The sequence below is a fragment of the Balaenoptera musculus genome, chromosome 8 (assembly GCF_009873245.2).
Source record: "Balaenoptera musculus isolate JJ_BM4_2016_0621 chromosome 8, mBalMus1.pri.v3, whole genome shotgun sequence".
Taxonomy (NCBI): Eukaryota; Metazoa; Chordata; class Mammalia; order Artiodactyla; family Balaenopteridae; genus Balaenoptera; species Balaenoptera musculus.
Genome location: NC_045792.1, coordinates 56,342,775 through 56,367,446, shown reverse-complemented (window position 1 = coordinate 56,367,446; position 24,672 = coordinate 56,342,775). Strand labels below are relative to the sequence as shown.

Here is a 24,672-nt window from a genome sequence, read left to right as displayed (position 1 = left end):
GGAGGACTCTGAGAGCTGTGGAGGAAACAGATTGGCTGGTGGCTGTTGTTTAGACTAGATTCCATAGGATTAATATGGGATTTAGGGGGAGTCTAATAACCACATTGATAAAGCTTTTATACTATAAAGTTGCCTTTAGCTGTTTAATACATTAGCAGTAGCTTATGAGGATCCTTTTTATAGATTCTGTAAAAGAAAAATCTGTGTTACACTGAGTAATAATTAAGCCTTAATTAAGTAGAAATTAACTACATTATTTTGTTTTCTAATGTCCAAATACTTTAAGCCTGAGTCTGTGGTTCAGAGTGGGGTGCAGCAAAAGAGACCTGAAGTGTCTGTGCTTCCTCTAAGGTGTGTGTGTAAGGAGAGATAGAGACAGAGACTGACTGCAGACTCAGTCATATTAACTGCATGCCCAGCCAGTGTTGGAGTGAATTAAAATATGCAGACTTGTTCCTCTTTTTTAAAATGAATGAATGAAAATATAAATGTTTTCAGCAGACAGATACCAGACACATAAATGATGTGATACTGGAGGACTAGCTTTATTATTTTTTAATTAATTTATTTTATTTTTGGCTGTGTTGGGTCTTCGTTGCTGTGCACGGGCTTTCTCTAGGTGCAGTGAGTGGGGGCTACTCTTCCTTGTGGTGCATGGACTTCTCATCGCGGTGGCTTCTCCTGTTGCGGAGCGTGGGCTCTAGGCACGCGGGCTTCAGTAATTGTGGCTCGTGGGCTCTAGAGCGCAGGCTCAGTAGTTGTGGCGCGCAGGCTTAGTTGCTCCGCGGCATGTGGGATCTTACTGGACCAGGGCTTGAACCTGTGTCTCCTGCATTGGCAGGCGGATTCTTAACCACTGCACCACCAGGGAAGCCCTGGAGGACTAGCTTTAGAATTGATGAAAGGAGGCAAACCAGAGAGGTGAGGGTGGAGAAACCAGTCTAGGGAGTTTTAGGGAAGTAGTGGTGTGAGCTTGAGTAAAATCAGTTGACCTCCTTCTGTATCATTTATGTAAAATGCAAGTTGTTATGCCCTACCTATTGCTGGGCAGGGGATTTCCCTGAATGATTTCTTAAGATTCTTTTCACCTCTAAAACTGAAGTGTCTAGAAGTGGCTTAGAGCAGGGTTTTAAAAGGTGGAGGAAATGTGACCAGGGCATGAAAAGGAAAGGGTAAGGGCAGTTAGTGAGTTCTGTAAAAATCTCAGGATTAGACTTAGCAAGTTATGTGTGGGGAATAGTCCAAACATTAACCATGAGGGATAGGAGACTATGAGAGAAAAATGAGGTAGCGATTTAAAAGAAATCACAAGGCTTGATGATGGCCTGGGGCAGGTCGTGTGTGTGCGTGTGTGTGCGTGTGTATGCGTGTGTGTGTGTTGGGGGAGGGATAAAAGAATAGAAACGAATCAAGTGGATGAGCTGGTTAAGTGGACAAATCTTGTTAAGAGTATGGAGTACAGATGGAAAAGGAAGATAGCTTAAGCAGAAGTGATGTGGAATTTAAGGAGCAGGTTTTAGAGGTGTCAGTAATCTCTCTGCCATACTAAAATAGGAATATACTGGTGGTTTTCAGAGGGGTCTGGCAGGATGGTGAAGGGTAGCATCAGGGAACTAGCTTTTTCCCAGGGCTTCCTGCCATGTTCAGTACTTTACAGACCTCGTTTCCTTTAGTTCTTACATTAATCCTATAAGATTTATAACATTCTCATTTTTCAGCTAAGGAAAATGCAGTTCAAAGAGGTTAAGTAACTCGCCCCAGAACTTCTCACCTGAGTAGAGTGACAGAGATGGAATTGGAACTCAGGTCTCTCTTGACTCCAAACCTGTGCTCTTTCTAGCAAACCATTGTCAGAACCCTGTGACAGAAGGCTCTGTGCTTAGCTCTTTGTCTTGAAATGATCTACCTTTACAACAGAAGGCTTCCTTCCTTCTGTTTGTTTAAAGAATTTATACCCTGTCTTGTTCTAAAAAAACACAAGGTTGTACAGAGGTGGGTAAGAAGCTGTCCAGTTATCCTGTTGTTTGAGGGGACTCAAATCCTTTTGCATTACTCTAGGCCTTTTGAAATACAGCTGTGGAAACAATGTTCCTATCCATCAGCAAACAAATACTAGTGCATGTCCAGAATAGGCAAACATGTAGAGACAGAAATTAGATCAGTGGTTGCTTAGGGCTGGAGGAGAAGGCGGGGTTTAGGAGTAATAGCTAAAGGGTATGAGGTTTTTTTATGAGGTGATGAAAATGTTTTAAAATTGTGGTGATGGTTAAATAACTCTGTGAATATACTAAAAACCATTAAATTTTACACTTTAAAAAAAGAAAGAGGGACTTCCCTGGTGGCGCAGTGGTTAAGAATCCGCCGGCCAATGCAGTGGACACGGGTTCGAGCCCTGGTCCGGGAAGATCCCACATGCCGCGGAGCAACTAAGCCTGTGCGCCACAACTACTGAGCCTGTGCTCTAGAGCCCGTGAGCCACAAGTACTGGAGCCCATGTGCCACAACTACCGAAGCCCGCCCGCCTAGAGCCTGTGCTCCGCAACAAGAGAAGCCACCGCAATGAGAAGCCCGTGCACCGCAACGAAGACCCAATGCAGCCACAAATAAATAAATAAGTTAGTTAGTTAAAAAAAAAGAAAGAAAGAATGCTAGTATACACAAGGCAGATAACCCAACAATAAATATACAACGGAAGGATCGTAACAAAATCTTACCCATTTCTGGGTGCATGGCAGCTACAGCTAGGCCTAAGGAAGCTGCTGCTTTTATTCAAGTACGTGTGTGGGGGTGGGAGGCCTCACACACCCAGGCTAGGGGCTGGGAGGAGGATCCTCTCAGACCTTCAGCTTCTTGGTGGAACTCAGCTCTGCCAGACCCCTGAGAGTTTGATTAAAAAACTAATGTGGTATGGGTATGTGAGAGACAGAGAGAGTGATGAGTGAGCAATTAATAACATGAGCTATCTAATGTTTTATATCATGTAATACCATTTGAAAACCCTTTAAGCAGTGTTTTATAAGCATTAAATCTTCTAGCTTTCCAGCTGCATGTTTATACTGGCTGCTCCTCCTTTTCTTTGCTTGTAAGTCAGATGCATTGTGGTTGTGGGTATTTTTAGCTTAACTAGAAATCCCAGAAACCATCTGGTCCCTTGGCAGTGGAAATTTTAAGCTAGTTGCCTTTCAGACAATGCTGCTGTCTCTTGTTTATGACTTCATTATGTGTTTGGAAGAGAGAACTTCTCTAGACGTGCTGGGTCTATTCTATGGCAGAGTAGAGTAGAATGTAAGATCAGTATGCTGTGGTAGAAAGAGCACAGGCCTTAGAGTCTTGGAGATACAGGTTTAAACTTTGGCTTCAGCTGTGTGACCTGGAAAAATCACTTCCTTCAGTTCTTTGTCTGTAAATTGAGGATGCTGATTTATAGGGTTTCTATATGGATTAAATGAGATACAGTATATTTAAAACACACAATGCCTGACAGATAATAGATTCCTAATAAATGATGAAGTTTTCTTTCCTTTCCTTAAGGATGTCATAGGCATTTCTGTATATATTTTTATTCACTTATAAGAAATTTATTGGATATATCCACTGTGTGCTAGGCACTGTATGAGGGTTTGGGAATATAGAAATGGATGTGCACAAAGGTGGGAGGAGTAGTTACTTCCTCTATTTTTTAGCAAAAGTATTGTTTGAGCTCTTAAATCTTAGGAACATTATCAAGTTTACTGCTGATGATTCTCAGCCAGCATTGAAGCATCTTAACCTGACCAAATACTACAATAATAATATCTATATATTATGTTGATGGTTTACACGATATTTTCACATTCATGATTTTTGTGACTCTTCATGTGACAATAACAACATTGGGGGAATATAGTTATATAGGAATGAAGTTTATGTATGCTATTGAAATTGAGTTGGTATTAATTTGAAATATATTGTTTTCAATTAAGATGTTAATTGTAATTCCCCAGGGCAACCACTAAGAAAATAACTAAAACATACATAGTTAAAGAAATAAGAAGGAAATCAAAATGGTACAGTAGAAGATATCTAACACAAAAGAAGGCATTAATGGAGACATTGTGGAACAAAAAAGGTATAAGACATACAGAAAATAAATAGAAAAATTGCAGAAGTCCTTCCTTATCAGTAATTACATTAAATGTAAATGAATTAAACTCTCCAATTAAAAGGCAGAGATTGGCAGAATGGATTTTAAAACAGTATAGTCCAAATATATGATGAGACTCACTTTAGATCCAGAGACAGAGGTAGGTTGAAAGTGAAAGATGTAAACAGTGACCAAAAGAGAACTAGAATAGCTATACAATATCAGACAACGTAGACCTCAGGACAAAAATTATTACAAGAGACAAAGAGAGGCATTGTATAATTATAAAAGGGTCAATCCGCAAGAAGATATAACAGCTGTAAACACATGTACACCTAATTATGGGTCCATAAATTATGTGAAGCAAAAACTGAAAGAATTAAGGGAAATAATAGACATTTTAATATTAATAGTTGGAGACTTTAACACCCACTTTCAATGATGGGTAGACTATACAGATGAAAGATAAACAAAGGATATAGAAGACTTGAATAATACTGTATACCTAGCTAGAAACAAAATACCTAACTGATTCAAGAAGAAATTGAAAATCTGAATAGACCTATAACAAGTGAAAAGGTTGAACCAGTAATCAAAAAACATCTGGCAAAGAAAAGCCCAGGACCAGATGGCTTCACTGGTGTTACTACCAAGCATTTAAAAAAGAATCAACATGAATGTTTCTCAGACTCTTTCAAAAATTAGAAGAGGAGTGAACACTTCCCGACTCATTCATTCTTTGAAGCCAGTATTACCCTGATACCAAAGCTATATGCAGACATCACAAGAAAAGAAAACTACAGACCAATATCCTTTATGAATCTATATTCCAGCACACCATTGGAGGAAAAAAAGTACAAGCTTTGATGCATTAGAGAGGGTAAGAGAAACACTTTGACTTAACCTGCATCACCCCTACCCCAAGGCAGCAGAACTCAGGTTCAAGAGAGATTTTCCTGGCTGGTGATTGCCCCTGTGGGAGAAAGTAAGAGCATGTGAGTGAACACCTGGCTTCTCCAACTGTATAAGAAGCCCATTTCTCTCCTGCCTCAACCAGAGTATTGAATCATGATCTACATGACCTAGGGGAAGGAAGAGTCTGGGAAAGCAGCAGATAGGACTCTCAGAGGGCATTAAAGGGATGAGGATCTTACTAACTACATTACAGACTCCACCCACAAGTCACTGGGGAAGCCTCACCTGTGGATCCTCCCAACTGGCCCATGGGCACTCCCATCGCTCCACATGCCTCATTCACACATGCTTCCACCCTGTGGCCAGTTCCTTGTGCATGCTCCCAGTGGCAGTGAGCGAGTTTTGGCAGATGGCCAGTAAGCATGTGTAGAAAGCCAGCTAGAATCCGTGGGCAAGGGAGAGACCACAAATGAGCTTTATTGCCACCCTTGGGAAAACAAAATGGAGGCTGTCAGCTTTCGGCCTGGTGTGTTGGAGGATCAAGAGAAGGCATACAAACTTGAGAATTTTGCCACAGAGGGAGAAAGCAAGGAGCTGATGTATCCATAGAAGATCTGAGAAAATCCCAGCATCCCTACCAAAGCTGTTGGAAGGTTTTTCTCTCCTGAAGGCAGTTAGTAAAGTTCAGAGGAGGTGACTGCTACTTCAAATGTGAGGACAGCAATGCAAAACGTCAAGGAACATGAAAAATCAAGGAAACATGACAGCATCAAAAGATCACAACAGTCTTCCAGTATTGGATCCCAAAAAACATGGAGATCTGTGATTTATCCAACAAAGACTTCAAATTAGCTGTTTTAAGGAAGCTCAATGAGCTACAAGATATGGGGATATATGTATACGTATAGCCGATTCACCTTGTTGTACAGTAGAAACTAACACAACACTGTAAAGCAATTATACTCCAATAAAGATGTAAAACTAAATTAATTAATTAATAAGAGCTGAGAACTTCCCAAATCTGGGGAGAGATTTGGATATCTAAGTTTGTGAAGCTCATAGGTCACCAAACAAACTCAACTTAAAGCCATTCTCTCCAAGACACTGTATTATCAGGCCACCCAAGATGGCTGTTCTCTTGCTCTCTGTACATCCCCTGCTCAACCAGTCCCTGCTTCACCTACACCCTACTCACATAACCGACCTTCCCTCTTAATCATAGAGCCTAATCAGTAAATGCCTATATACTTGTACCCCCTCCCCCCTCCCCATCTAGTGATTGTTCTAATCTTTAGATCAGAACATCTCCACCATGATAGCTTATCAAAGGGGCAGTAAGGGGCATGCTCCTCTGCTCGTTTCCCTGGTAACTGATGAGCCAACCTGACATCAATTCCCCCTATAACTGGTAACCTTCCTCTCCCCCTCGTAGTGAAGACCACTGCCATGTCTTGCCCACTGTCTGCTGCACCCAGTGGGGTGTCACTCCAGGACCTTGCTTCAGACATGTGAGATCCCTGTTTAATCCCATTAAACTGTTGATGTCTCTGTTGCTGACTCTGGGATCTTTCTTCCGTCTTGAGGCCAGGCAAGTACAGGGCTTGCAGGCCTACAGGGTATGGCTCAACAGACACATTATGATAAAACTGTCAAATATAAAAGACAAAGTGAGCATCTTAAAAGCAGCAAGAGAAAAGGATTATAACTTACAAGGGAACTCACATAAGGCTATCAGTAGAATTCTCAACAGAAACGATACAGTCCAGAAGAGTAGGATGATATATTCAGAGCACTGAAAGGAAAAAAAAAAACTGCCAACCAAAATACTCTGTCTAGTAAAGTTGCACTTCATATATGAAGGAGAGGTAAAGACTTTCCCAGACACACAAAAGCTGAGGGAGTTCACCACCACTAGACCTGCCTTACAAGAAATGCTGAAAGGAGTTCTTCAGGCTGAAACAAAATTATACTAATTAGTAACATGAAAACATATGAAAATATACAACACTCTGGTAAAGGTAAGTATATAGTCAAATTAAGAATACTTTAATAATGTTAACATGGTGATATGTTAACCACTTAACTCTAGTATAAATGTTAAAAGGACAAGAGTATTAAAAATAACTATAGCTAAACTAATTTGTTAATGAATACACAATATAAAAAGACATCAAGTGTTTTGTGACATTGAAATGTTTTGTGACATTAGAAACAAAATGGATGTTTTGTGACATTAGAAACAAAATGGAGGAGAGTAAAAGGGTAAAGTTTTGTATGCGATCGAAGTTAAGTTGTTATCAAGCGTAAAATAGACTCTTATATCTATAAGATGTTTTATGTAAACCTCATGATAGCCACAAAGCAAAAACCTACAGTGGATTCACATAAAATAAAAAGGGAACCAAAGCATACCTCTATAGAAAATCATCAATTCACAAAGGAAGGCCACAAGAGAGGGATAAAGGAACAAGAGAACTACAAAACAGCTAGAAAACAATGACTAAGATGACATTAGTAAATCCTTACCTATCAATAATCACTCTAAATGTAAATGGATTAAATTCTCCAATCAAAAGGCATAGAGTGGACTTGCACAAGCCTCTTAGATAGCCTCATCCACCAGAGGGCAGACAGCAGAAGCAAGAAGAACTACAATCCTGCAGCCTGTGGAACAAAAACCACATTCACAGAAAAATAGACAAGATGAAAAGACAGAGGGCTATGTACCAGATGAAGGAACAAGATAAAACTCCAGAAAAAAAAACTAAATGAAGTGGAGATAGGTAACCTTCCAGGAAAAGAATTCAGAATAATGATAGTCAAGATGATCCAGGATCTCGGAAAAAGAATGGAGGCAAAGATCGAGAAGATGCAAGAAATGTTTAAAAAAGACCTAGAAGAATTAAATAACAAACAAACAGAGATGAACAATACAATAACTGAAATGAAAACTACACTAGAAGGAATCAATAGCAGAATAACTGAGGCAGAAGAACGGATAAGTGACCTGGAAGACAGAATGGTGGAATTCACTGCGGTAGAACAGAATAAAGAAAAAAGAATGAAAAGAAATGAAGACAGAAGAGAGAAAGGACCCGAGAAAATATTTGAAGAGATTATAGTCAAAAACTTCCCTAACATGGGAAAGGAAATAGCCACCCAAGTCCAGGAAGCACAGAGAGTCCCATACAGGATAAACCCAAGGAGAAACATGCTGAGACACATAGTAATCAAACTGGCAAAAATTAAAGACAAAGAAAAATTATTGAAAGCAGCAAGGGAAAAACAACAAATAACATACAAGGGAACTCACATAAGGTTAACAGCTGATATCTCAGCAGAAACTCTAGAAGCCAGAGGGAGTGGCATGATATACTTAAAGTGATGAAAGGGAAGAACCTACAACCAAGATTACTCTACCCAGCAAGGATCTCATTCAGATTCCATGGAGAAATCAAAAGCTTCACAGACAAGCAAAAGCTAAGAGAATTCAGCACCACAAAATCAGCTCTGCAACAAATGCTAAAGGAACTTCTCTAAGTGGGAAACACAAGAGAAGAAAAGGACCTACAAAAACAAACCCAAAACAATTAACAAAATGGTCATAGGAACATACATATCGATAATTACCTTAAACGTGAATGGATTAAATGTTCCAACCAAAAGACACAGGCTTGCTGAATGGATACAAAAACAAGACCCATATATATGCTGTCTACAAGAGACCCACTTCAGACCTAGGGACACATATGGACTGAAAGTGAGGGGATGGAAAAAGATATTCCATGCAAATGGAAATCAAAAGAAAGCTGGAGTAGCAATACTCATATCAGATAAAATAGACTTTAAAATAAAGAATGTTACAAGAGACCAGGGAGGACACTACATAATGATCAAGGGATCAATCCAAGAAGAAGATATAGCAATTATAAATATATATGCACCCAACATAGGAGCACCTCAATACATAAGGTAACTGCTAACAGCTCTAAAAGAGGAAATCGACAGTAACACAATCATAGTGGGGGACTTTAACACCTCACTTACACCAATGGACAGATCATCCAAAATGAAAATAAATAAGGAAACAGAAGCTTTAAATGACACAATAGACCAGATAGATTTAATTGATATTTATAGGACATTCCATCCCAAAACAGCAGATTACACTTCCTTCTCAAGTACACACGGAACATTCTGCAGGATAGATCACATCTTGGGTCACAAATCAAGCCACAGTAAATTTAAGAAAATTGAAATCATATCAAGTATCTTTTTTGACCACAAGCTATGAGATTAGAAATGAATTACAGGGAAAAAAACGTAAAAAACAGAAACACATGGAGGCTAAACAGTACGTTACTAAATAACCAAGAGATCAATGAAGAAATCAAAGAGTAAATCAAAAAATACTTAGAGACAAATGACAATGAAAACACCACGATCCAAAACCTATGGGATGCAGCAAAAGCAGTTCTAAGAGGGAAGTTTATAGCTATACAAGCCTACTTGTATAGGCTCAAGAGACAAGAAAAATCTCAAATATACAATCTGACCTTACACCTAAAGGAACTAGAGATAGAAGAACAAACAAAACCCGAAGTTAGAAGGAAAGAAATCATAAAGATCAGAGCAGAAATAAATGAAATAGAAACAAAAAAACAATAGCAAGGATCAATACAACTAAAAGCTGGTTCTTTGAGAAAATTAACAAAATTGATAAACCATTAGCCAGATTCATCAAGAAAAAGAGGGAGAGGACTCAAATCAATAAAATTAGAAATGAAAAGGGAGAAGTTACAACAGACACTGCAGAAATACAAAGCATCCTAAGAGACTACTACAAGCAACCCTATGCCAATAAAATGGACAACCTGGCAGAAATGGACAAATTCTTAGAAAGGTATAACCTTCCAAGACTGAACCAGGAAGAAATAGGAAATATGAACAGAGTAGTCACAAGTAATGAAATTGAAACTGTGATTAAAAATCTGTCAACAAACAAAAGTCCAGGACCAGATGGCTTCACAGGTGAATTCTATCAAACATTTAGAGAAGAGCTAACACCCATCCTTCTCAAACTCTTCCAAAAAATTGTGGAGGAAGGAACACTCCCAAACTCATTCTATGAGGCCACCATCACCCTGATACCAAAACCAGACAAAGAGACTACAAAAAAAGAAAACTACAGACCAATATCACTGATGAATATAGATGCAAAAATCCTCAACAAAATACTAGCAAACAGAATCCAACAACACATTAAAAGGATCATACACCATGATCAAGTGGGATTTATCCCAGGGATGCAAGGATTCTTCAATATATGTAAATCAATCAATGTGATACACCATATTAACAAATTGAAGAAGAAAAACCATCTGATCATCTCAATAGATGCAGAAAAAGCTTTTGACAAAATTCAACACCCATTTATGATAAAAACTCTCCAGAAAGTGGGCATAGAGGGAACCTACCTCAACATAATAAATACCATATATGACAAACCCACAGCAAACATCATTCTCAGTGGTGAAAAACTGAAAGCATTTGCTCTAAGATCAGGAACAAGACAAGGATGTCCACTCTCACCACTATTATTCAACATAGTTTGGGAAGTCCTAACCACAGCAATCAGAGAAGAAAAAGAAATAAAAGGAATCCAAATTGGAAAAGAAGAAGTAAAACTGTCACTGTTTGCAGATGACATGATACTATACATAGAGAATCCTAAAGATGCCACCAGAAAACTACTAGAGCTAATCAATGAATTTGGTAAAGTAGCAGGATACAAAATTAATGCACAGAAATCTCTTGCATTCCTATACACTAATGATGAAAAATCTGAAAGAGAAATTAAGGAAACACTCCCATTTACCACTGCAACAAAAAGAATAAAATACCTAGGAATAAACCTACCTAGGGAGACAAAAGATCTGTATGCAGAAAACTATAAGACACTGATGAAAGAAATTAAAGATGATACCAACAGGTGGAGAGATATACCATGTTCTTGGGTTGGAAGAATCAATATTGTGAAAATGACTGTACTACCCAAAGCAATCTACAGATTCAGTGCAATTCCTATCAAATTACCAGTGGCATTTTTTACGGAACTAGAACAAAAAATCTTAAAATTCGTATGGAAACACAAAAGACCCCGAATAGCCAAAGTAGTCTTGAGGGAAAAAACGGAGCTGGAGGAATCAGGCTCCCTGACTTCAGAGTATACTTCAAAACTACAGTAATCAAGACAATATGGTACTGGCACAAAAACAGAAATATAGATCAATGGAACAAGATAGAAAGCCCAGAGATAAACCCACGCACCTATGGTCAACTAATCTATGACAAAGGAGGCAAGGATATACAATGCAGGAAAGGCAGTCTCTTCAATAAGTGGTGCTGGGAAAACTGGACAGCTACATGTAAAAGAATGAAATTAGAACATTCCCTAACACCACACACAAAAATAAACTCAAAATGGATTCGAGACCTAAATGTAAGACCGGACACTATAAAACTCTTAGAGGAAAACATAGGAAGAACACTCGTTGACATATACATCACAGCAAGATCTTTTTTGATCCACCTCCTAGAGTAATGGAAATGAAACCAAAAATAAACAAATGGGACCTAATGAAACTTCAAAGCTTTTGCACAGCAAAGGAAACTGTAAACAAGACGAAAAGACAACCCTCAGAATGGGAGAAAATATTTGCAAACGAATCAACGGACAAAGGATTAATCTCCAAAATATATAAACAGCTCATGCAGCTCAATATTAAAGAAACAAGCAACCCAATCCAAAAATGGGCAGAAGACCTAAGTAGACATTTCTCCAAAGAAGACATACAGATGGCCAAGAAGCACATAAAAAGCTGCTCAACATCACTAATTATTAGAGAAATGCAAATCAAAACTACAATGAGGTATCACCTCACACCAGTTTGAATGGGCATCATCAGAAAATGTACAAACAACAAATGCTGGAGAGGGTGTGAAGAAAAGGGAACCGTCTTGCACTGTTGGTGGGAATGTAAATTGATACAGCCACCTTGGAGAACAGTATGGAGGTTCCTTAAAGAACGAAAAATAGAATTACCATATGACCCAGCAATCCCACTACTGGGCATATACCCAGAGAAAACTATAATTCAAAAAGACACATGCACCCCAATGTTCATTGCAGCACTATTTACAATAGCCAGGTCATGGAAGTAACCTAAATGCCCATCGACAGATGAATGGATAAAGAAGATGTGGTACATATATACAATGGAATATTACTCAGCCATAAAAAGGAACGAAATTGGGTCATTTGTAGAGACATGGATGGATCTAGAGACTGTCATACAGAGTGAAGTAAGTTAGAAAGAGAAAAACAAATATCGTATATTGACGCATATATGTGGAACCTAGAAAAATGGTACAGATGAACTGGTTTGCAGGGCAGAAATTGAGACACAGATGTAGAGAACAAATGTATGGACACCAAGGGGAGAAAACGGTGGGGGGTTGTCTGTGTGATGAATTGGGCTGTTGGGATTGACATGTATTCACTGATGTGTATAAAATTGACGACTAATAAAAAAAAAAGGTCATAGAGTGGCTGGATGAATAAAAAAACAAGACTCAACTATATGCTGCCTACTAGTGACTCACTTCAACTTTACTGATACACATAGGCTCAAAGTGAAAGGGTGGGAAAAGACATTCCATACAAATGAAAACTGAAGTGGGAAAAGAGAGTGGGAGTAGCTCATTTTATATCAGAGAAAATGGACTTTAAGCCAAAAATGGTAACAACAGACAAAGAAGGGCATTATATAATGAAAAAGAGGTCAATTTATCAAGAAGATAAAACAGTTGTAAATATATATGCACCCAGAATTGGAGCACCTAAATATATTAAGCAAATACTAACAGATCTGAAGGGAGAAATAGACAACAACACAATATTAGTAGAGGACTCCAGCAGCTTACTTAAATCAACAATGGATAGATCATCCAGACAGGAAATCAGTAAGGAAATGTTGGAACTGAACTATATTTTAGACCAAATGGACCAAACAGACATATACAGAACATTCCATCCAACAGCAGCAGAATACACATTCTTCTCAAGTGCCTATGGAACATTCTCTAGGATAGATTTTACAAGTCACAAAACAAGTCAGCAAATTTAAGAAGATTGAAATCATACAAAGTATCTTTTCTGAGCAGAATGGTGTGAAACTAGAAATGAATAACAGGAGGAAAACTGGAAAATTCACAAATATAGGGGCATTAATCAGCAATTAGTCAACCAGTTAGTCAAAGAAGAAATCAAAAGGGAAATAAAAAATATCTTGAAAGAAGCAAAAATGGAAACACAACATACCAAACTCATGGGATGCAGCAAAAGCAGTTCTGAGAGGGAAGCATAATATATAGTGATAAACACCTATGTTAAGAAAAAAGAAAGATCTCAAGTAAAGAACCTAACTTTATACCTCAAGGAACTAGAAAAAGAAGAGCAAATTAAGGCCAAGGTTGCAGAAGGAAGGAAATAACAAAGTCCAGAGCAGAAATAAATGGAAACCAGAAAAAAAATAGAAAAGATCAATGAGACTGAGAGCTGATTTTTTTAAAAGATAAAATTACCAAACTTTTAGCTGGGCTAACTAAGGAAAAAGGCTCAAAAAAATAAAATCAGGGCTTCCCTGGTGGCGCAGTGGTTGAGAATCTGCCTGCCAATGCAGGGGACACAGGTTCAAGCCCTGGTCTGGGAAGATCCCACATGCCGCGGAGCAACTAGGTCCGTGAGCCACAATTGCTGAGCCTGCGCGTCTGGAGCCTGTGCTCCGCAACAGGAGAGGCCGCGATAGTGAGAGGCCCGCGCACCGCGATGAAGAGTGGCCCCCACTTGCCGCAACTGGAGAAAGCCCTCGCACAGAAACGACCCAACACAGCCATAAATAAATAAATTTAATAAAAAAATAAATAAATAAAATCAGAAATGCAAGAGGAGACATCACAGGTGATACCACAGAAGTACAAAGAATCCCAAGAGACTACTGTGAACAATTATATGCCAACAAATTGGATAACCTAAAAGAAATGGATAAATTCCTAGAAACATACAACCAACCAAGATTGAATCATGAAGAAACAGAAGATCTGAACAGAGTAATGAAATTGAGTATTGAGTAATGAAATTGAAATTAGTAATGAAATTGAATCGGTAATAAAATACCTTCCAACAAAGAAAAGCCCAAGACCAGATGGTTTCCCTGGTGAATTCTACCAAACATTTAAAGAAGATTTAATGCTGGTCCTTCTCTAACTCTTCCAAAAAATTGTAGGGGAGAGAACACTCCTAAACTCACTTTATGAATCCAGCATTACCCTGATACCAAAGCCAAATAAGGACACCACAAGAAAAGAAAACTAGAGGTCAATATCCCTGATTAATATAGATGCAAATATTCCAAATAGAATATTAGCAAACTGAATTCAACAGCACATTGAAAGGCTCATACACCATGACCAAGTGGTATTATCCTTGGGTTGCAAGGATGGTTCAACATAGGTAAATCAGTAAATGTGATACACCACATTAATAGAATGAAAGATGATGGGACTTCCCTGGTGGCGCAGTGGTTAAGAATCTGCCTGCCAATGCAGGGGACACGGGTTTGAGCCCTGGTCCGGGAAGATCCCACATGCTGTGGAGCAACTAAGCCCATGCGCCACCACTACTGAGCCTGCGCCCTAGAGCCTGCGAGCCACAACTGCTGGGCCCGCATGCTGCAACTACTGAAGCCCGCGCTCCTGGAGCCCGCGCTCTGCAACAAGAAGCCACTGCAATGAGAAGCCCGCGCACCCCAACAAAGAGTAGCCCCCGCTCACCGCAACTAGAGAAAGCCCGTGCATAGCAATGAAGACCCAACACAGCCAAAAATAAAAATTAGTAAAAAAAAGACATAAGGGGAAAGCTCTTTGACATTGGTCTCACAACAGTATTTTGGAGATGACACTAAGCAACAAAAGCAAAAATAAGTAAGTGGGACTACATAAGACTAAAAAGCTTCTGCACAGCAAAAGAAAATCAACAAAATGAAAAGGCAACCTATGGAATGGGAGGAAATATTTGCAAATTTTCTATTTGATAAGGGGTTAATATCCAAAATATATAAGGAACTCATACAATTCAAAAGCAAACATTCCAAGCAATCCAGTTAAAAATTGGCAGAGGAACTGAACGTTTTCCAAAGAAGACATACAGATGGCCAACAGTTACATGGAAAGTTGCTCAGCATCACTAATTATCAGTGAAATGTAAATCAAAACCACAATGAGATATCACCTCACACCTGTTAGAATGGCTGTCCTCAAGAATATGAGATGATGAGTGTTGGCAAAGATGTAGAGAAAGGGAAGGAACCGTTGTGCACTGTTAGTAGGAATGTAAACTGGTGCAGCCACTGTGGAAAACAGTATGGAGGGTCCTCAAAAAATTGAAAATAGAACTACCATATGATCCAGCAATCCCACTTCTGGGTATGTATCCAAAGAAATGAAATCAGGATCTCAAAGAGATACCTGCACTCCCACGTTCATTGGAGCATTATTCACAATAGCCAAGATATGGAAACAATCTTTAAGTGTCCATACGTGGATAAATTGATAAAGAAAATGTGAGATAGATATGGGGGTGTGTGTGTGTGTGTGTATGTGTGTGTGTGTTTATATTATTTAACCAGGAGAAAGAAGGAAATCCTGCCATTTGCAACAACATGGATGGAACCTCAGGGCATTATGCTAAGAGGTAAGTCAGACAGAGAAAGACACATACTGCATGATATTCTTTATATGTGGATTCTAAGAAAGCCAAACTCATAGAAACAGAGAGTAGAATGATGAGAGATGGGGAAATGGGGAGATGTCGGTCAAAAGTCACAAACTTTCAGTTATAAGATGAATAAGTTCTGGAGATCTAATGCAAAGCATGGCAATAATGGTTAACAATATTGTATTTCTATACTTGAAAATTGCTAACAGAGTAGATCTTAAATATTCTCATCACAAAAAAGAAATGATGATTATGTGAGGTGATGGAGGTGTTAACCAACCCTACTGTGGTGATCATTTCACAATGTATAAGTTTATCAAATCATCACATTGTACACCTTAAACTTACACACTTTTATATGTCAATTATATCTCAATAAAAATGGGAGAAAAGAAAAAGCATCCAGATTGCAAAGGAAGAAGTATTCTTCCTTTCACATCTCTATTCACAGATGATATGGTATTATTCGTAGAAGATCCTAAGGAATTCATGAAAAAACTATTAGAGCTAATAAACAAATTTAGCAAAGTTGCAGGATACAAGATCACCACACAAAATCAGTTGCATTTTTTGTATATTAGCAGTGAACAATGTGAAACTGTAATTAGGGAGGTAATTTCATTTACAGTAGCATCAAAAAAACAAAAACCCATCAACCTAAATTAGGAATCAACCTAAATGCCCATCGACAGACGAATGGATAAAGAAGATGTGGTACATATATACAGTGGAATATTACTCAGCCATAAAAAGGAACGAAATTGTGTCATTTGTAGAGGCGTGGATGGATCTAGAGACTGTCATACAGAGTGAAGTAAGCCAGAAAGAGAAAAACAAATATTGTATATTAACACATATATGTGGAACCTAGAAAAATGGTACAGATGAACCGGTTTGCAGGGCAGAAATTGAGACACAGATGTAGAGAACAAACATATGGACACCAAGGGGGGAAAGCGGCGGCGGGGTGGGGGTGGTGGTGTGATGAATTGGGCAATTGGGATTGACATGTATACACTGATGTGTATAAAATAGATAACTAATAAGAATCTGCTGTATAAAAAATAAATTAATTAAAATACAAAAATCAAAAAACAAAAAAACAAAAACAAAACCCAGAATAGTTATGAATAAATTTAACCAAGGAGGTGCAAGACATGTACACTAAAAACTACAAAACGTTGAAAGAAATTAAAGAAGACTTTAAGAAATGAAAAGATTTTCTGTGCTCATGGATTAGAAGACTTAATATCGTTAATATGGCAGTACTTCCCAATTTGTTTTTTACACATTCATTACAATACCTATTTAAATTCCAATCTCTTTTTTCACAGAAATGAATAAGCTGACCCTGAAATTCACATATGGAATTGCAAAGGATCCCAAATAGCTAAAACAATCCTGAAAAAGAACAAAGGTGGAGGACTCACATCTCCTGATTTCAAAACTTACCGCAAAGCTACAGAAATCAATAGTATGGTTCTGAAATAAGGGAAGATATATCAATCAGTGGAATAGAATTGAGAGTCCAGAAATAAACCCATACATCTGTGGTCAGTTGATTGTCAGTAATGGTGCCAAGACCATTCAGTGGAGGGAAGAAGAGTCTCTTCACATATGGTGCTGAGACTACTGGATATCCACATGCTAAAGAATGAAGTTGGACTCCAACTTCACACCATGTACAAAAATTAAGTCAAACTGGTTTAGATACCTAAATGTAAGAGATAAAACTATGAAACTTTTAAAAGAAAACACTTGAAGAGTTTAGTTGTATAATTACTGCTCTCTTATAGCCCTTTTGTGGTATGTTGTGGTGAACTTCAGTGACTGGATGCTTCTGTGGGTCAAAATTATCTTTTCATCAACCTGTCTCAAGTGCTTTGCACAGAGTTGGTGCTCAGTAAAGTCTGCTGATCAAATGAATGGAAGAGATAATGACGGTTTCAGCCATACTGAGGTTTACCAAAAAGATTTTAGATTGTCAGAAACTATTTAGGTGTCCTTGTTGTGTGCTTGAGTGCTGCAAGTGTGAGTTTCTTCCCTGGGCCTTTTCTCTCACCAAAACAAAGTTTAGAGGGTATGTTAAGAAGTTCTCCCCAGCAACAAGTAGTTGTCATTTGTACATCAGATAACTTGGGCATGTCGCCAGCGTCTTTAAATTTGACTGTTATTGCTGACAAAATGGATGCATAGCCTGTTTTTTAAAAAGTATATATATTAAGCTAATTTTAAATTTTGGAATGTTTGGACCTTAAAGTACAGATCCAGCCTCAGTTTGAACACCTCTAATGACATGGAGCTTAGTACTTCCCAAGGCAGATATCATTGAACTGCTCTTACTATTGAAAGTTATAAAGTTCTTTCTTATGTTGATCAGGAAATCTTTTCCTTTAAGTTTGTACTTGTTTCTCCAATGGAATCATGCGAAACAAGTCACATATTTGACATAGTAATGCTGTCTCTTTCAGCTCTATATCCATTCCTCTTGACCCAAAGTAAATGTTATTCATCCCAGCATTTTAACATACTGTACAGTTTACTTTTGGGTAACTTGCACCACTGACAGTTTGTGTGAGTTCTGGGAATGCAAATGAATTTCAGTATTATTCTAGGTAAAATACAAACCAAGCTGACTTGTAAGCAGCTGCCTTTATAGGGTAATGTTGAAGTTTCCTACTTGCTCCAAAATATACCTCCCACCAGATGGTACAACTCTCACATTATTTTTATTTTTTGGTTCAGTGTTGAATTTTCTTGGTAAAATGCAAACATGTGATACAGGTTGGCCATCATTTTCTCCTATTAATACCATAGCATAGATTAGTTCATCAGATTGGAGCCATCTAGCAAGGTGATGTGGCTATGAGACATAGGATGAGAGGGGTTTGAATGGGAGGAATAACACAGAAATGCTGGAATAGGTAGGCTAGGCCTTCACTAGAGATGTAGGGAGAGGAGAGGAACTCTGGGAATGTACCTTATTACCTCCTTTATAAGTTTTCTCTGAACTAATCTGGCATAGTAAAATTTTAAATCTTTTGCTCAAAAGAGTAGATATGATTATTCCATTCCAGAGCTAAATAGAATCACTCAAGGAAATAATTTCTGTTTGGGATCATCTATGTGGCCATGTGTCCATCTTGCCTTCTGGCAAATTCTTATTTATCCTTCAAAATATATATGCCATAGGAAGGCTTTTGCAACCCTGCTCTCACTCCATCCCAGGTAATTAATAACTCTCTCTTTTATGCCATTCTTAGGCATAATTTTTTTGTTGTACCATTTCACTGTATTGTATTGAATTATTTGTCTGCTTCACTGGACTCTGATTCCTTGAAGACCTAGACTGTACCTCATTCTTTTCTGTATTTCCAGTGCCCAGATAGTGCTAATCAGTGACTGGCATATAGTAAGTGTATGTTAAATGCTTATAGAGCGGAGTTGTATCACAGGTAAAATATCTCTTGCAAACATTTGTAAAAGCATTAGTCTCACCAGACATGTATTAGGCAAGAGTTGGAGAGTAGAAAACAAAGGTGAGTAATAAGATAGTCAAGAATCCCTACTTACAGTCTCTGGGGCAGGTGACAGTCATCTGTACATAATTCTTACACAGTAAGATTAATGTTATAATATAGGTAATTTGGTTTTTGGTTTGCATTGTAAAGTCATAATGTAATACATGCACAAGACAAAAAAAGAAAAGTCATGTGTTCTTGAAACCTCTTAATTCCAAAGGATGTAGGCCTTTGGAAGCTCAAATGTAATGGATTAAGGGAGAGACTATATTTAATTTTTACTCCTTGCATAGGAATCTAGTGCATTGCTATGCATTTTATAAGTTCTTAAATATTTGTTTCATAGCTGATTTAGATTGCTTGAGGAGAGGTTTGGGCCTAATCAAAGGAAAAAAATGTATTGTTTGTAAAGGTGATTTAATACTGTATCCACCCTATTAAGGAAGGTGAGGTGTCCCTACATTTCTCTAAGCGTGAGTGAAATAGCCATTGGTCTTGCGTTACTTAGGCAGGATCTGAGTTTGGAAACAAAGGCTTAAACCAGATGTCCTCTCTGGAGAATTCCCTCTCTCTTTGGACAGGATTTGTTCTTAGAATGTATTTTGTTAATAAATTAATTCATTTTCTATTGTAGCTGCGTGGCTTTGAAAGCACAGAAGAGATTGTCATTCTTTTTCCTTAGCAATCATGGGCTACTTTTGACTATTTGTCTTTTATTTATTCTCTTTTAGGAACCTAAATTCCAAGATGGAAAGGAGTCAGAGCTGCAGTGACACTGGTCAGGACAGAGTGAAGGGCAGACTGAGAGCAGCCCCAACCAGCAAAGCCAAGGTAGACCTCAGACACAGGCTTCTGGGACTCTCTAGTCCCGTCCTGCACACGGCCGCAGGAGAAACTGTTCCAGATGAGAAGAGGCAGAATGGGTCCTGGGCATACTGATTATGTTGGAGAATTTTATAAAATAGATGTGAAGGAAGAGAGTTTGAATTAGTAGCCAGATGGGTGGAATGAGGGCCACTAGAAGAACCTTCTTAAAAGTTCTGGATGAGTTATTTTTCCCCCAGAATTTTCAATTTCATTAATTGTTTTAAGTATGTAGGAATTTCTGCAAATGGTGGGTGCGTTCTAGGTTAGGGATTTTCCACATTTCTTAGGCTCATATGATCCTTTATCCCTTTTCTTACCCTTTTCCTCCCTATCCCTCTACCATCAAGAAGGAATTACGACGAAAAAAAAATATGTATATATATGTATGTATCTGTAATCTTTTAAATCTCTTTCAGGTCACAACCATGACCCCAGCCTCCAACCCTATCATTGGCGTCCTCTTGTCCACCCAAAACAACCGCTGCCTCTCGGCCCCTGACTTAACCATTGAAAAGCGTCTGCCCTTCAGCTCCCTCTCATCCTTGGCTTCCTTGCATAAGCCAGAGCGCTCCATCAGCCCTGAGAGCAACGACAGCATCTCCGAAGAACTAAACCATTTCAAGCCCATTGTCTGCTCACCGTGTACTCCTCCCAAGAGGCTCCCTGATGGCCGTGTACTGAGTCCCCTCATCATCAAATCAACACCCCGCAACCTAAACAGAAGCCTGCAGAAGCAGACTTCTTATGAGGCTAGTCCACGGATCCTCAAAAAGTGGGAACAGATCTTTCAGGAGCGGCAGATCAAAAAGACCCTTTCGAAAGCCACCCTCACCTCCCTGGCTCCAGAAACAGGGGAAGACTTACTCGTCACTGAAGTTACCCATTCTAGCAAGGAGAAGCCACTTCTGGCTTTAAATACAAGACTGTCCAGTGGGCAAGTACTCTCTGAGTATACAGGACCTACCCCCACTGACCTTGATTATTTCCCCTCTGTTAGCCAGACAAAAGCAGAACAGGGCAGTGACAGTAAAAGGAGCACTGAGATCCCATTAGAAACCTGCTGTTCTTCAGAACTCAGAGTGGGAGCCAGTGGGACTTCTTTGGAGAGAGAGCAGTTTGAAGGGTCAGGGTCATCTCCAGATGCCAAGTTAGATAAAACCTGTATAACAACAACTATGAGAATCTCAGCAGTTAATTCAGTGCTACCTAAAAACAGTGTGTTGGGCGGGGTCCTCAAAACAAAGAAACAGCTGAAGACAGTGAATCATTTTGATCTGCCTAACGGTGTTCTGGCAGACAACCTAGGTGAGGAGCCACTTCCTTCCTTGCGTCGGGGCAGGAAAAGACGCTGTAAGACCAAGCACTTGGAACAAAATGGCTCCCTTAAGAAACTGCGACAAAGCAGTGGTGAGGTGGGTCTGGCCCCAGCAGACCCAGTACTGCGAGAGATGGAGCAGAAATTGCAGCAAGAGGAAGAGGACCGGCAGCTCGCTCTGCACTTGCAGCGCATGTTTGACAGTGAGAGGCGGACTGTGAGTCGGCGGAAAGGAAGCGTGGATCAGTACCTCTTGCGGTCCAGTAGCATGGCTGGGGCCAAGTAGCACCCGCTGAACAGTGTTGCCTATTTTTCAGAGGTCTTTGGGCTTGATCATTCACCTCGAAGAAATGAGTGTTCTCACTTTGGGTGTCTTTTAATGGCAAAACACTGTCTAGCATGATTCTGAGAGGTCTCGGGCCTTCGTAGTATATATATCCAAGGGAGCTGCATCTCTGCCTCCCTGTGACCCAGGCCAGAAGCGCTCCTCACCCCCTAAGTGACCCACCCCTTAGGGCGTCTGGGCCAAAGCTGGCAGCACCTGCTTGGAATGAGATTCAGGAGCACAATGGCCAGGGTTAGAAATGGTAGAGGAAAAGGGGATACCTTCTCAAACTGATAGACCTCCTGACTTCTTTCAACAGGTGTTGTTTTATATCAACCGTGCAGATAAAAATTAGTTCCATCTTTTTTCAGAGAAGTGGAACAGTGTAGTTCTTTGGCAGATCCAAAAAGATTATGTTCCCCCTTCTTACCCTTGCCACAAGTAAATATTCCTAATTAAATCAGTTTTTATGCTTCTACAAAAGTTAATTTACATTCCTTGTTTAAAAAATAACATTTGATTAATGCTATATAGTTGACAGACCACATTCGTAGTCATTGCTTAATTTGGTCTTTTCAGGAGACCTAACATGTAAGTGGTATTAGTCCCATTTTTAGATGATGAAACTGCAGTGCAGATGTTCAGGTTCTCTCAACTACTAAGGGCATAGCCCAGACTGACTGCTGGGTCTCCCAACAACAAATCCCATGGATTTTCCACACTTAAGAGGTTGCCATAATGGACAGCGATCCAAGGACGTACCAGGGGAGCCTAGAGAAAGCTAGCTGGGCTTTGAATGTTGATTGTGCAAAATCCACATGCAGATAATTGAGATTGACTGGAAGTGTAAACACATACTGTGCAATTATCCCCATCCTTACAGTGTATAGCCTTCTGTTTTCCCGGGGTTCCACTCTGTTAGATAAACTACGATTGGACTTCATTGTTACTCTCCATATGGCCAAGAGTTATCTGCAGTGTTGATCTAAAATCCAAAAAATTTGCCCAGAAGTCAGGCAAGAACAATACTGAAACTCCCTACTGTGGAAACAAGGAATCTAGCTGGATGCAGCTGGTAAATTCAGTCCCATGGACCTTTGGGGTTTATTTTCCTTAGCAGCTGACACCATGTGTCTTTTGCATCTCTGGTGGTGCTTGGTGCTTCTGCCCATCTGGGTTCATTGAGAGTAGGGATTAAGATACGATTTTAGGGAATCTCAGGTGGCCTGGCATTCCCTGTGCATGTACGAGCTGTTACTATAAAGTCATGTGACTGGCATTTTAACAAACCTTTCAGATCTTATATATCCCAGTGTATGTTGTTCCCCTCAGGTGGCCTCAGCAGGATGCTGCATAGTTTTTCCAATGATGTTGCCATTGGTGAAAACATCTCTGGAACTGTCCTCAAAGTCTAGAGACATCTAGACATCTAATGTTCGAACTGCAAAGGACGTTAATGGTCATCTATTCCAACTTCCTCCTCTTACTAAGGCAGAAGCTAAGATCCAGAACAACGACTCACTTATCAAGATCACAAAGGATTTACTATATCACCTACTTTTGCTTCTTCTCAGGAGATTTGCCTCCCTTCTTCTCGGCAAATCTTTAATCTTTGGGGTTATAGGAAAGAGAATTTTAGTTTGAAACTAGTCAGAAGCTATTTGAAGCTTCTGGAAGAGAAGGTAGGTTACCTAGAGGGTTTGGAGTCAGAAATGAGGTGCATCTGTAAAGCAGTCAGAGCCGTTTTCTTGGGCAGCTCATAAACAGTTCCCAAAGAGGCGTTCCAGAGATGTCTTAAGTATTTTGGTAATCACTGAGATATGTGGAACCTCCTCGGTGACTACTTTGGTGGGGAGTGTCACTTACCTGAATGTATGTATTCTGTGTTCTGTGTGTTTGTGCGTGCACATGTGCAGATGTTTGTTTAGAAAATATACATCAGTACTTTATATTCATACCACTTCAGTTTTAGGTCCTACCAGCAACATACGCCCTCCAAAGGCTGCTGGAGGGCATATTGGTGCCCAAGATAGAAGAGCTGGCACTGGTTTGTAGAGGACAGGGAGGGTGACTTACTAAATGCCCTCAGAGAAGACATCAGTTAACTGCCATTTCATGGAGTTCCTTTTCGATCTTAGTAAATGTTATTGGAAGGCTAGTCTCATTGGTAGTAGCAAAGACACTTATTTTTCCACTTGTCACCTTTTTCTATATCTTCAATCATTTGAAAAACACTTCAGTTGGAACTGATTTTTGGTTTTGGAAAAAAGATAAATATTTTTAATACAAAAGATATATATTTTAAATATTTCCCCCAAATAATACTTTCATTTTAAGAAATTGCTTAGCAGTAGCAACAAGTTTTAGCATCAGGTGCAGAGTGAAAATTTCTTGTTAGGCAAATATTCCAAAAGCTGGATCCAGCTTACTGACCACCTACTGTGGAACCTCGAATGGTATTGACAGTTGTTGTTTCCAAACTTCCAGCTGAGCAGCAGTCCTTCAAATATAGACAAAGCAGTTTAGGTTAAGGAGGGAGGAGGCTTAATCTTTAATCTGCTTGGCTTTGGAGGAGGGTAAAACCACTAAGGTATTATCTATATTTTAAGATGCTTCCCATACTTAACAACTAAAACCTGAACACTTCTTTCTGGAAAATTTCCCTCTCCTGTTGCTTGATTGTGAAGTTGGTCACAAATGGAGTTGTTGGCGTGAATTCTTTGGAGAAAAAGACAAAGGAAAACAATGATGGGGAGGGTTTGTGAGCTA

At 39.3% G+C, this 24,672-nt stretch overlaps 2 protein-coding genes across 5 annotated transcripts in view; one reads left to right on the top strand and one right to left on the bottom strand.

Moving 5' to 3' along the window:
• Positions 1–21,887, top strand: part of RNF169 (ring finger protein 169) — an 86,631-nt gene extending 64,744 nt beyond the window's left edge. Inside the window, exons 5-6 of the mRNA XM_036861592.1 lie at positions 20,128–20,227; positions 20,680–21,887. Of these exons, the coding sequence (XP_036717487.1) occupies positions 20,128–20,227; positions 20,680–21,864 (1,285 nt within the window). The 3' untranslated portion in view covers positions 21,865–21,887. The remainder of the gene's footprint in view (positions 1–20,127; positions 20,228–20,679) is intronic.
• A 2,644-nt stretch (positions 21,888–24,531) lies between these two features.
• XRRA1 (X-ray radiation resistance associated 1) overlaps positions 24,532–24,672 on the bottom strand; it is an 84,730-nt gene continuing 84,589 nt past the window's right edge. For all 4 annotated transcript variants that reach the window (XM_036861587.1, XM_036861588.1, XM_036861590.1 and 1 more), the window contains one exon: positions 24,532–24,621. The gene's annotated coding sequence lies outside the window, so the exon portion shown is untranslated. The remainder of the gene's footprint in view (positions 24,622–24,672) is intronic.